At 41.9% G+C, this 13356-nt stretch overlaps 1 protein-coding gene across 3 annotated transcripts; it reads left to right on the top strand.

The window, feature by feature from the left end:
- The first annotated feature begins 38 nt into the window (after positions 1-38).
- Positions 39-13136, top strand: LOC140561943 (uncharacterized). 3 transcript variants are annotated; one of them, XR_011980111.1, is made up of 6 exons: positions 2888-3239; positions 5124-5199; positions 5999-6041; positions 6199-6508; positions 8293-10101; positions 13020-13136. XR_011980111.1 is itself a non-coding variant. In XM_072687223.1 (5 exons), exons 3-5 carry the CDS (start codon positions 6016-6018, stop codon positions 9973-9975), a joined length of 2019 nt encoding a protein of 672 aa, XP_072543324.1. In that variant the 5' UTR covers positions 39-122; positions 5124-5199; positions 5999-6015; the 3' UTR covers positions 9976-12636. The 3 variants fall into 3 exon arrangements, 2 of the variants coding, with proteins under 2 accessions (XP_072543324.1, XP_072543323.1); XM_072687223.1 differs by lacking the exons at positions 2888-3239; positions 13020-13136 and adding an exon at positions 39-122 and having other exon boundaries at positions 8293-12636; XM_072687222.1 differs by lacking the exon at positions 13020-13136 and having other exon boundaries at positions 8293-12636.
- Positions 13137-13356: the final 220 nt, after the last annotated feature.

Below are 13356 nucleotides of genomic sequence, written 5' to 3'. Positions count from 1 at the left end.
GTGGATTAGGAACCAGTGTAGTTCTCTGTTCTTGACTGGAATGACCGTTGGAGAGCTGCACACCCTAAAGAGACCGGATCCGCCATACAGTGGAGCCCTTAGAGCCAAACGCTCAATGATTGGTAAGACAGTGATGAATCACAGTGCCCTCCAGTTACTGATGAGTTACTGATGCACCAATTCTGGTGATTCTCAGAAAATCATTTTAACACTACTTAGTTTTGGAATAGTAGCTGCTGTAGGATCTTCAACACCACAGGTTGCACTAATCATGCATTTAAAAAGGCATCTGTGCTTGAAAAGTAGGTACTTATGTGAAAAAATTTAGCTGACATGGCTTAACCCAAACCTGTGTCCTGAGTTGTCAAATTAACTGCAGTTTTAAATTTCTGCTTTGGAATTTCTTCCCCCAAACAAATCTTAACCCTCTTGATGTGCTGTGGGTCAAATGGACCCGTTTTAAAGTGTAAAAATACAAGAAAAATATTTTTCATTTTTGGAGCTTAAATAAGCTTAATTCATTTAATGAATATATACATTTAAGATGACCAATTTACTGTGTTTATATTGTACACATGCTGTTCCAGTCATTTGACCCAGTAATGACAAAGAGGACAAAAGGTAATAAAAAAACCATATATATAGATATTCTCCAAAACAGCAACTTCACTGGAAAATGAAAAAAAAACCTTCTTAACTTCCATAAAAGTCAATGTAAAAATATTTTTTATTTTATTTTTTTAAGTCAATTTGGAGCATTTCTACTGGTCAGTTCATCCAGAATTATTTACACAAGGCAGGGGTCAGCTACATGGTTCAAAGTAAAAAAAAAAAAAACATTCATTGGGGAGCAGCTATAAAGAGCTCCGGAAAGAACGGAGAGACCACCCTAGATTTTACTATTTATAGGCAAGACATTGACAACATTTCCCCTAAATCCCAAATAAAAATCTTTACTATTTAGAGCATTTATTTATTATTATTATTTATTTATTTATTTGCAGAAATGACAACTGCTCAAAAACAGCTGCTCAAATTATGTAAATAAATGATTATTATAATAATTATAAAGTAAAGAAGTTATTATTCAGATTTAAACACAGTACTAATATCTGAACTCTGAGAGCATTCAGAATCACTATGGTGAAATAATAACCTCGACTGACCAATCACAGCTCTCATGTCTCTGCCGGCTCTCCACTAGTCTTTCACATTGCTGTTGGGACTTTATGCCATTTATAGTCTGCAGATTCAGCAAACTCAGCTCTGTTTAATGAAATACCTGGAAGAAAACATCTGCCAAACATAGAGAACATAGAAAATAAATTAAGTGGTCTCTCTAATTTCTGTTATATCATCTCAGTGTAATTACACTAAACAATGCTTCTATTTATATTAATTGAGCTAAAGATGATTTTTTAAATAAATAAAACATTTTAAATAACAACTTTTCGATTGTTAAACAGTGTTGCTGTTTCTTACAGTTGAAAATAGCTTAAGGGTTCACCTCTTTCATATCCCGCCTACATGGAAGCAGTTGTTCCCAAACCTGTAACACCTGTGAAAAATCTGGAGTGTTCTGAGGAATATTGTAAAAATCTGTTGGGGCTTTTTAAATTGATCGATAGCACTTATAGATTTCATATTCATTTAATAAACAAAAACTTCCATTCAGAAAGATAAAGAACCACACGTGGTTGAAATTTCACATCAAGCCTAGACTGGCTGTCAGTTTAGATGGCTCCAGGAGATTGAGAGGAACTCCGGCTGTACAGTGGTGTTTTTAAGGCCTTCAGTCAAGAGTTTTTGTACCCATATGCACAAATGAACCACCTATAGTATAATTTCTAACCATTATTATTAAAATGACTAAAACTCATCATTAACATGCCCCTTTATTTACCACGAAGCTTTTAATTGTGCCTGTATTTTATAAATATGGGAAATGTGAGAAAAGTGTGTAGGCTGACCCTCAGCCTGCACCCAGACAAGCCCATTACATCACTGCCTGACCAGATGATAATAATAATTTAAAACAAATAGTAGTTATAATATCATATTTAATATAATCAAATCTGCCCAAATTTGATTATGGGGATATCTGATTTACATTCACAGTGAGCACAAGAGTACACCTGATTAGTAAATCTCAGTTCGTTCATTATTTTAAAGAATATCATGGCTGAATTTACACGGACAAAAGTATTGGGACACCGGCTCTTCCAAAATGAAGGGTATTAAAAAGAGCTGATCCTGCTTTTGTTGGAGTAACTCTCTCTACTGTCCAGGGAAGAAGGCTTTCTGTTCAATTTTAGAGGAGCACTGCTGTGAGGATTTGATTGCATTCTAGGAAGGTCAGGATGTTGGATGATGATCACCACACCACCTAATAACCCCCCCCCCCCCCCCCCCCCCCCTCCAGCTCATCCCAAAAGTACTGGAAGGAGCTCCATCATCACCATCCATCATTCTAGAGAACTATTCCAGATAGTTGATCAATGCTGGGGGGCTTTATTACCCCTCTAGCCCACGCCTGACATTAGGGGTGGTGTCTTTTAGGTTCTGTATGTTTAGATGTTGTTCTGGAGAGTCCTATTCTTTTGGCAGTACTTCTTTACAGGGCTTGGACAAGCTGTGTGTGTGTGTATTGTAGCTTAGAAGGGGTGTCTACAAACATTTTGACATAGCATGTACATAATACATGTGTACATAATAATAATTATTATAATAATAATAATTATTATTATTATTATTTAGCATATTAATTGATGTTTGCTGTCCTGTTGCTGGTCTGTTTTTATTTATTTATTTATTTATTACCTGTGTGGATACTCTTCCGGTCCTAATGAACCGACTCATTAAAGATTCGGACAGCTGGAGGGAACGAAGCCCAGCTGGGCAGCGCTCCGAGCAGCAGCCGCAGCCGCAGCCGCAGCCGCAGCCCTCTGAAGATGGTCAATCACTGCTGTGTCCCGGGCTGCAGGAGCGAAGCGAAGCGCACAACCAAGCGCTTCCACAGGTTTCCTAAAGATCTAAACGTCTGCAGACTGTGGCTGGTGGTCATGAACCACCGGCTCGCCCCGGAGATCATAACCCGAGACAGTGTGAAACATCTCCGGGTGTGCAGTGACCACTTCTCTCCAGAGGATTACCGGGAGCGCTCCCTGAACAACGCTCTGAACGCTGCGGCGGTTCCCTCCGTGTTCTCGTGGACTCTACCTCCGAGCGGCGGAACCGAGGTAGCTAAATACGGACTGGTCGGGTGTGTTTACAAGCTCCTCGTCCCTCTTGTTGCTTGCTGAAAGTAAAAATCCGCTCCGGGATTTTGTTCCGGCTGCGTGGACGGCTCTGCTGCAGCTGCGGCGGTCCTCGCAGTCGGCACAAAATCCCGGAGCGGATTTGGAGTTCCTGGACCTGGAGTTGCCGCTATTGGCTACTATGGTCCTTTCTGACCATCTGGCGACCATCCACAGTCGCGAAGGTCTTCTTAAGATGTCATACAGTGCGAAAACCAACATAAGCGAGTCTTTTTCAGCATATTTGACACGTTTTAAGGATTATTTGTAATAATATATGCATAAAGTTAGCGCCAGGCTAATTAGTGCCCATACACTTCCATTAGTTGTTAGCTATAGCTGCATTAGCCTCGTAACTCAACCTCAATAAAATAGTAAATTAGACATTTAAGCTTTTAATTGTGTCGATATTTTATAAATATGGGAAATGTGAGCTGAGTGTGTGTGTAGACTGACCCTCGGCCTGCACCCAGACAAGCCCCTTAATCCCTGCCTGTCCAGAAAAGTTAATGATCAGATACTAAACACATTAAATAAAAATACTTTTACTATAATAAACAATAATATCATTTAATATCAGCAAATCAATGCATAGGTTGGAGTTATCCATCGGATAGTTATTATTTTAGTGTTAAGACTTAAAAAAGTAAAGAAAAAAAGTATTACTACTAATAATAAAACAATTAATAAATAAATTCAGCTACTTTAAGTTGCACCCCTTTGCACATACAGTGCCAGTAGAATAGGACTCCCTGGAGCAAATTACCATGCTGCTGCCTAATGCCAGGCGTGGGCTAGAGGGGTATAAAGCCCCCCAGCATTGAGCTGTGGAGCAGTGGAAGAGCTGTGCTCTCTGGAAGGATGATGGTGGTGGTCCATCCAGTACTTTCGGGATGAGTTGGGAAGTATGGGTGTTTTTGGTACCCTGTGATTGACTACTGCACTAACATGTCTGCATTGTATTCATTTCACTGCAAAAATCATAATGTAAATCTGCCCGTTGTTTTCTTTTTTGTGTTGTGTGAAGATGGAGCTGAATAGATGGTGCAAAATGACTTTGACTATCAGTTTTCTACCATTTTGGAGATACCAGGTTTTGGTGTGACCTCGGTGTAGTGTTTTATGTATCTGTAGTGATGTTTCAGATGTATCTTTTATTAACTGTTCATGTATCGACATTGGTAGATAGATATGTCAGTGAAAAATATTTGATATTGGTATTGAGCCTGAATTCCCAATAATCCTGTGTAACCATACACAAATGGGCTGAAAGCCTCAAAATTGCAGCAAGATTTAGTTTTAAGTTTTACATTTTATAAACATTTATGTCAGGATTGACCTGCAGTTCTGTATTTAGTACATAAGTAAGTAAGTACTAATGTGAATGAATCAATGTACTGTTTTGTCCAAAGGTATAAGCCAGGACTACTACAGTACATTGTTGGAAAGGCACCAAAAAAGATCATTCAACATCTAATATAATAATATAACATGCATACATACACACATTATTTATATATAATATATAAATAATGTGTGTAATATATGTGTATATATATATATATGTGTATATGTAATTGTATGTGTGTGTGTGTGTGTGTGTATGTATGTATGTATGTGTGTATGTATATATATATATATATATATATATATATATATATATATATATATATATATATATATATATACACATACACATATATATATATATATGTACACATATGCACACACATATACATAATATATATGTGTATGTATGTACGTGTGTGTGTGGGTTTGTGTGTGTATGCACAATGCCTAATATGCTCCTTTTTCCTACATTTAAAGGCATTTTCTGACAAAGAAGGTACGCCTGCTCCACTCTTAACATGTTCAGAGGTGGAGGAGAAACCGTGGCGTAAAGGTAAGGAGATATTGTGAGTCTTACCAACAGTAGAATAAGTATGAATAAATGAATGCGCTTGTTTAAACTTGCCTAAAACAAACATCAGTGCAGCTGTCTCTCTTTTATTTGGTCTGAGAAGGTCAAGTGAGGGAGTATAGATGGAGGACACGTTAAGGAGAGTTGTTCTGGACTACACCCTTCCAAACTAATTTACATCTGAAGGCGTTCTTCTCCAGAGCGTCTTACTCAGCTTGTTTATAAAGACTAGAATTCAGAAGATCCTATAATCTTAGACTCCACTAAATACAGACGTCAGTCTGGAGACACAGTACTCCCAGAGGAGGAGGGTCTTCAGTCTGGGTTTGAGGACAGCGAGCGTTGGACTATTCAGACATCCAGGGGAAGTTCGTTCCACCACTTCGTTGCAGGACAGAAAAAAGTCTGGGCGCTCGTCGTCTTCGTCATCTTAAAGGATGGTGGGTCGAGCCGAGCCGAGCCGTACTTGAAGCTGGAAGGGCTCTTGGTGCAGATCGGCTTTTGACCACTGAGATCAAGTACGGAGGGGCTGGCTGGTCCAGTCTTGGCTTTGTAGGCCAGTGCCAGAGTTCTGAATCTTATGAGGGCAGCAGCTACAGGAAGCCAGTGAATGGCTTAACAAATTAATTTATGAGCTATGCAGTTGTGCAACCTGCTTATTCACATGCACAGAACATTGTATTAGCCTAATTTGTATTATACAGATTACAATGTGATAATAAGAGTTTCTTATTATTTCTCATAAAGTCTCCTAATACTGTTTAACCATCATCTCCCACAGCTGTCAAGAGTCTTCAGATGAATCAAGGATCCAGCGTTTTTAAGTAAGACCTTCACACCACTGTCCTCTCTTTCTTATTTGACATTATAACAGATGCACATGTCTTACTCAGTCATTCACGGGCATCTTAAATATATAACTGCCATATTGAAGTATGTACTGGATCCTGACCAACATCTGCTATTTCTTCTCATTTCCAGGAGTAACGAGGTGTCTGTGAACACCCAGTGTTTGCTGGAGCTCTTCCAGTACTGCTGGCTCTGTCAGATAGAGTGCTGCATTAACATTGAGGGCAATGAGAGGCGGTTTTCAATAACCCAGGACTGCCAGAGCTGTGGTCACCACCGGCAGTGGAGGAGTCACCCCGCTTTAAAAATGGAACATAAAGAGCAGGGGGAAATCATTCGTGAAGACATTGAGGATGAGGATGCAGCTTTGTACCCAGAGGGAGAACATTCCCCAGAGGCTGGGGATGAGGATGAAGAAGAGGAGGAGGAGGAGGAAGAGGAGGTGTGTGGTAATGCACTCACCTGTTGCAACATGTCCAGAATGAGCGTCAGAACCTACAAAGCAAGCAAATGTGAAGATGGGTAGTACAGCCCACAGTTTTTACAATTGGGGAGAACATAGAGGAACTCCAGGAACTCTTATTGGTGTAGAGTGGTGTTCTTGCCAGGCTAGGGAATCAAGCATTCAAACATTCAGTCTTCTATATCATCCATAAAGGTTAATTACACAGTTATCAGGAACCCCATGAGCTATGTAGGTTCTAAGCTACGATGTGTTCCCTCCAAATCTCCAATGCCCAACAATCTTGTATACATCCAGAGAAGAGAAAGATGGCGGTCACCAGCCTTCTCTACTTACCTTTCTGATACTGATTTTCGGCACCACATTGGTGGATTCATACCATTGTCCAGAGAAGAGGGAGCTCATTGGGTGCTCATAGGGAAGTCAGTTAGTGTGTGTGATTGTTGCAATGGCCAAAAGTGCCAAAAGTATGCCAAAGGTATCCTATAGACCGCCTAATTTGTGGGTTTGGACATTTTAACCACACCCATTTCTAAGTGCATGCAGGTAAAAACACTGCAATGCAATCTCACTAGACAAGCCTTAATATTAAAGTGGATCTTGAAGAGCTCAGTCAAGTCAGTTAGTCAGATTTCTGCTTTGGTAGAGCTGCCCCAGTCAACTGTAAGTGGTGTTTATTGTAAAAAAAATAAATAAAAAAAAAAGTCATCCGCTCTCAGTAGCGCTCACTATCAAGTTTCAGACAGCCTCTGGAAGCAACGTCAGTACAAGAACTAGCCCTGAAAGATTGGGTTTCCATAAACACCATACATAAGTTGATTTCCCTGGAGCAGATCTGACTTTGATGGCTGCCAGGGCAATGCTACACCTGCCTGAATGCATAGTGCCAAGTCTGAAGAGTAATAATGGTCTAGGGCTCAGCGGTTAGAGCACCGGGTTATTGATAACAGGGTTGTGGGTTCGATTCCTGGGCTCGGCAAGCTGCCACTGTTGGGCCCTTCAGCAAGGCCCTTTACCCTCTCTGCTCCCCGGGCGCTGGAGTTGGCTGCCCACCGCTCTGGGTGTGTGTGTACTCACTGCCCCTAACGTGTGTGTGTGTGTGTGTGTGTGTGTGTGTGTGTGTGTGTGTGTGTGTGTGTGTGTGTGTGTGTGTGTGTGTTCACTACCAGATGGGTTAAATGCGGAGGACACATTTCGCTGTACAGTGACAAAAACATGCACCTTTACCTTTAATAGTTTGGGCTGCTTAGTTCCAGTGCAGTCTCCGCCACAGCATACGGTTACATTCAGTGGGCTTCAGACTTTTTGGCAGTAGGTCATGGTGTAGTTTTGGCTCAGTGGTCCGAGTGCTAGGTTATTAAATACAGTGTTGTGGGTCCACTAGGCAGCCACTGTTAGGCCCTGAGCATGGCTGATCCTACGCTGGGATATTTGAACTGTAGAAGTAGAAGTACAACTATGAAGTCATTCAAAGTACTTTCTACTAGTTTATCAAGTGTGTTAATGCCCACATGCACAAAGTTAGGTCCATAAATTTGGTTTGCCATGTTTGGAATATCTTGACCTGGCTGCCCATCAGTGTCTGTATGCTCTTGTAGCTAAAGGGAAGCAAATGCCCAAAGCCATCTTCCAAAATCTAGTGGAAAGCCTTTACAGAAAAGACTTTATATTAATGTCCACGTACTTTTGACACTGTGTAGTATGCATTCTGTGTCTTTACACTGGACCAAGTGGACTAACTGCATGCTTTCCGTGTCTTGCAGGTCATGATTCAGATTGTGTCGTCGGATAATGAAGGCACTGAGCAGAACTGTGACCAAGTGTTCATCGAAAAGGATGGGTCATATCTACCAAAGGATGAAGAGGGAACGGGTGAACTGGAAGAACAGAGAAACGGAAAGAGAGCGTCTCAAAGACAGGGTTGTTCGGATGAAGTGGCCGCAGGCTCCGATATACCCAAGGATGAAGGTGTCTTTATTTTGGAAGAGGTGGAGAAAAGGAAGCTGGGGAAGAGAGTGTCTAGGAGGCAGGGCGGTTTAGACGAAGGAGCTGCAGACTCGGATATATCCAAGGATGAAGGTGTCTTCATAATGAAAGAAGTAGAGAAAATAAACATGGGGAAGAGGGAGTCTCATAGACAGGACAGTTTGGACGAAGGAGCTGCAGACTCTGACCTATCCAAGGATGAAGGTGTCTTCATTGTGAAAGAGGTGGAGAAAAGGAACATGGGAAAGCGGGAGTCTAAGAGGCAGGGCACGTTGGATGGCATGCCTACACACTCTGATCTGTCCAAGGATGAAGGTGTCTTCATTGTGGGCGAGGCAGAGAAAAGGAACACCAGGATGAGGAGGTCTACAAGGCGGGACGGTTTTTATGAAGTGGCTGTGGATTCTGACTGTTCCATGGATGAAGATCTCTTTGGTCTGGAAGAGGAGGAGAAAAAGGAGGCTGGGAAGAGAAAGTCTAGGAAGCAGGACAGTTCAGATGAGTGGGAGCCACGTTTGGATGAGGTTGCTGCAGACACGGACATATCCATGGACGAAGATCTCTTCAACTTTTTGACAGAAGACAGTAAGGGCAAAGTCGTGGTGTGGTGTGCGGTCTGTAGGACTGATGCTACACTGCCCTGTTCCCTCAGTCACCACAAAAAGGTGTTCGCCTGTGCCCAGTGCGGGGCTGGTGACCACATTGAGATGCGCAGTTTTGAAAACCTTGTCGTTCACTTCAGTGACTTCCCCAGCTTCCAGAAACATGCCGAAAAGGAGCACGGAGCCAGACCCTTTCACAAGCTCTGCCAGGAATGCGGGAAGCTCGTCATAGCAAAACCTACATCTAGTGGTAGGAAGGATCACCAGTGTGAAAAGCTCAAACTCATCGTCTGTCCAGAGTGTGGGAAAAGGTTCCTCACTGAGGTCGGCCTGAAGAGGCACTTCAGCAAACTCCATAAAGATGCAGACCACCCGTGCAAGTACTGCTTGAAGCTCTTCAAGAACAGGCCTTCAAAGCTGGAGCATGAGCAGACCCACCCTAAAGAGAAAGAGCCCTACAGCTGTCCAGACTGTCCAGAGAGGTTCGACAACATTCACAGACGCAACAACCACCTGAAGCTCCACAGAGGTCCTTATAAGTACGCCTGCGACAGCTGCGGGAAGCGCTTTAGGGACATTATAATGCTGAAGAGGCATAAGCTCATTCACTCTGGAGAAAAGCCCTTCAGGTGCCACGTGTGCGACCGCTCCTTCAACCAGATCGGGAATCTCAGCTCTCACATGCGTCTCCACACAGGAGAGAAGCCCTTCATGTGTGAGCAGTGTGGAGAGTGTTTCAACCACAACGTCAGCCTGAAGAACCACCTGCTGCGGTACCATTATTCAGGTTTGCCTCAGACAGAGACAAAGTGGCAGGGTAATCCAGACAATAGTGCACTGAGTGGAGGAGGATATTAAATCATTTTGGCTCTCAGTGGTTTTGTATATTTTCCCTTTTCTGTGATTTTGATTCTTGCTCTTAACTAGAAGAACCTGGGGAGCCGTTCATCACAGCAACTGCTAAACATTTCCTCATATTTGCCAGTGAGTCCAGTGTTTGACACTACTTAGAACCATTAGCTAAATTTGCCAGGCCCTATGAACAACATCAGGCCACATTATCAAAACTGCCTTGGGTAAATCATGCACTATATTGACAAAAGTATTGGGACACCTGCTCTTTCGTTGTTTCTTTTGAAAAAAAAAAAAGAGTTGATCCTGCTCTGTTGGAGTAACTGTCTCTACTGTCCAGGGAAGAAGACTTTCTACTAGATGTTAGAAGGTGAGGATTTAATTGCATTAGACAACAGTACCATTAGTGAAGTCAGGATGTTGGATGGACACCACCCCACCTCATCCACAACTCCCCAACTCAGCCCATAAGTACTAGATGGAGCTCCACCATCCATCATTCCAGAGAACACAGTTCTTCCACTGCTCCACAGCTCAATGCTGGGGGGCATTATACCCTTCTAGTCCACACCTGGCATTGGGCAGCATAGTGCCAATAGGTTTTCCTATTCTATTGGCAGTCCTTCTCTACAGGGACTAGATGAGCTGTGTGTGTGCTGAATGCATTCATTTAAGGGGGTGTCCACAAACATTTGGACATGTAGTGCACTTGCAGTGAGTTTCCAGTTTATTAGGTGTATTTCTCATGTACATCCAGTTACTGGTCATCTTGCCAGAAATCATAGAGGTGCACTATGTAGGTTTACTGTTACAGGTTGAAGGCCATTTGCTGCTTCAGAGCTTAAGCCCCCTCCCCAAGTGAAAGTCCCAGCAACACTGAAAAATCACCTACAAACCACAATCACTGAGTAACATGCCATAGCCTCGTTGCGGTCTGGTCTGCTGTGGTTTTATGGTGGTCACTTTCCCTACTCTATAGTCCACCCCAATTGATTGTTGCTATCAATGGAGTGTCTGTAGAGTAAGGGTGTAATGGTCCACAACTATTGATTTAATGAGATACTGGAGTTTCTTGTATCTCAGCCAAAAGATAATATGCAATACAATCAGCCATAACATTAATATTGTTTAGATCCCCAATCAGCTCTGACCCATTAAGCCATGGACTCCACAAGACCTCTGAAGGTGTCTGGCGCCTGTGGTATCTGGCACAACAACATTAGCAGCAGGTTCTTTAAGGCCTGTAAGGTGTGAGGTGGGACCTCCACGTACCACATGTCGATAGTCAACTTGTGGTCTTTGTTAGGTACTGACCACTGCATACCAGAAAATGTTCGTTTGATGTTTTGGACGTGCACTGACCCAGTCGTCTAGCCATCACAGTTTGATTTCTGTCAGAATCAGTCTTGTGCTCAGAGTCTTATGTTTGGCCATTTTTGCTGCCTCAACACATCACTTTCAAGAAGTGACCGTTCACTTGCTGCCTAACATATCCGCCCCTTGACGGGTGCTGTTGAAACCAGACAATCAGTGATCCTCACTTCACCGGTCAGTGGTGCTAATGTTATGGCTGTTGAGTGTATAATGTTGTCTGTTATATTTCTAGGACATGGGGGAAGTACGTGGATGTACGGATGCTTGAAAACACAGTCCTGTATAGGGTACTGAATACCTGGCACCTACTAAACTGGCAACTCTGTCTATGCAGCAGTTCCCAGATCTGTGACAGTGTTGTAAAATTCTGTTGTTTTCTGTGGAGTGATGTAAAATACCGTAGGTGTAGTTGTTTGATTGCAAACAGGGATAGTGAGAATATCAAACCAGTTTTAGAAGAACAGCTTGAGAGGGATTATGCATTTGTGGAATCTAGAAATAGTGGTCATAGTGGTTTTGTGAATATGTGCACAAGTGAAGCATCTGAACATTGTAATTAATGATTTATTATTATTATTATTATTATTATTATTATTATTATAACAACCCTTTTGTTGGGGGGCTCAGAGTGCCTCAGCAGTAGAAGACATTGACACTGGCTTGAGGATCTTGAGTGCACTCTTGTGGTCTCTCAGGCTCCAGCTGCTGATGGCGAGGCAGCATGACCCATGATGGGAACTGGTGATGAGCCTGAGAGAGCACGGTTGGGGGGTAGATGATGCTTTCTACCCTCATACCCTCAGCACTGGCGTCGGCACAGGCAATCACTACTCCCTCTGAATAGTGATGCTGCATTGATGGCAGTTGGAAAACAGGGTGTGATAGACTTCACATGTATCAGAGGAGGCATATGTGTGTCCTCACCCTCCTACCATTAGGAGTATTGCAAGTAATGGGGAGGGCCCTAGTAAGTGGGTGAGTTAATTGGCTCAGCTAAGGGGAGGAAAACCCTTTAATCGTTAACGTTGTTGGTAGATAATCATCCCCCCAAAGACCCCCTGGGTATGATGAGCACCTTTGGCACTTTCAGGCACTTTTAGAAAACATTGGTTGAACTTGATTGGAAGCTCTTTCTGATGTCCATACAGGTCACTCTTCAGCCGTGATTCCAGATCATCAAGGACTGCATATTAGGCTATATTCACATTACCAGGCTGAAGTGACTCCAGTCAGTTTGTTTTGCCTTAATGTGACTGTGTGGACATGTCAAATCTGATCTTTTTCTAATCTGATTTCACATATCTATATCTATATATATATATATATATATATATATATATATATATATATATATATATATATATATATATATATATATATATAGGACCACATTTGAAATCGGATTGTAGTCATTGTCACATTAACAGTTAGTGTAACATTATCAGCACATCTCAAAACTGTCATTAATAACAACATAAAAGGCCTCTATATGAGTTTAATAAATGAATCCTCTTGGGCTCTTGGACAGTATTTTTTTCATCTGTTTGTAAAATTCCTACAAAACAGCCTGATAAGAAAAGATGTGCGTTGCTTTCAGCTCAGAGGATATGTTGAATTTTGATTAGATAGACTTACCGTCGACTTTAATCAACTGATTCTATCGTTCTTTTTTCCAGATGATCACTAATGTAGGTGTTTTTCCAGACCAGGTAAAAAGAAACCAGTTACAGAACTGTTCTTTATTGTCCTTTTTATTCTGTTCTATTTGGCATTAAATTTCATTTCGAAGAGTAGAGATTGTCCTGTGTTTTTTTTTTTTTGTTTTTTTTCTGAATTAAATGTATTATAATTCAGTGGCAAAAGATACTGCCGTTGCTGAAATCTAGCACCCCCAAGACATTCACGTCTACATAACAGACGCCATAATCAAAGGCTATGTTTAGATTACCAGCCAAAATCCGATTTTTGGCATTTGGCATAAAATCACATGAAATCCGTTTTTTGCAACTCTGA

The sequence above is a fragment of the Salminus brasiliensis genome, chromosome 9, assembly GCF_030463535.1.
Source record: "Salminus brasiliensis chromosome 9, fSalBra1.hap2, whole genome shotgun sequence".
Taxonomy (NCBI): domain Eukaryota; kingdom Metazoa; phylum Chordata; class Actinopteri; order Characiformes; family Bryconidae; genus Salminus; species Salminus brasiliensis.
The sequence above is the reverse complement of the archived record's forward strand: the minus strand, read 5'-3'. Positions and strand labels throughout refer to the sequence as shown.

Coding starts and splice junctions, on each gene's coding strand:
- LOC140561943 (XM_072687222.1), top strand. CDS start 2,952: ATGGTCAATCACTGCTGTGTCCCGGGCTGCAGGAGCGAAGCGAAGCGC. Junction 5,200..5,998: donor GGAGAAACCGTGGCGTAAAG/GTAAGGAGATAT, acceptor CATCTCCCACAG/CTGTCAAGAGTCTTCAGATG. Junction 6,042..6,198: donor CAAGGATCCAGCGTTTTTAA/GTAAGACCTTCA, acceptor TCTCATTTCCAG/GAGTAACGAGGTGTCTGTGA.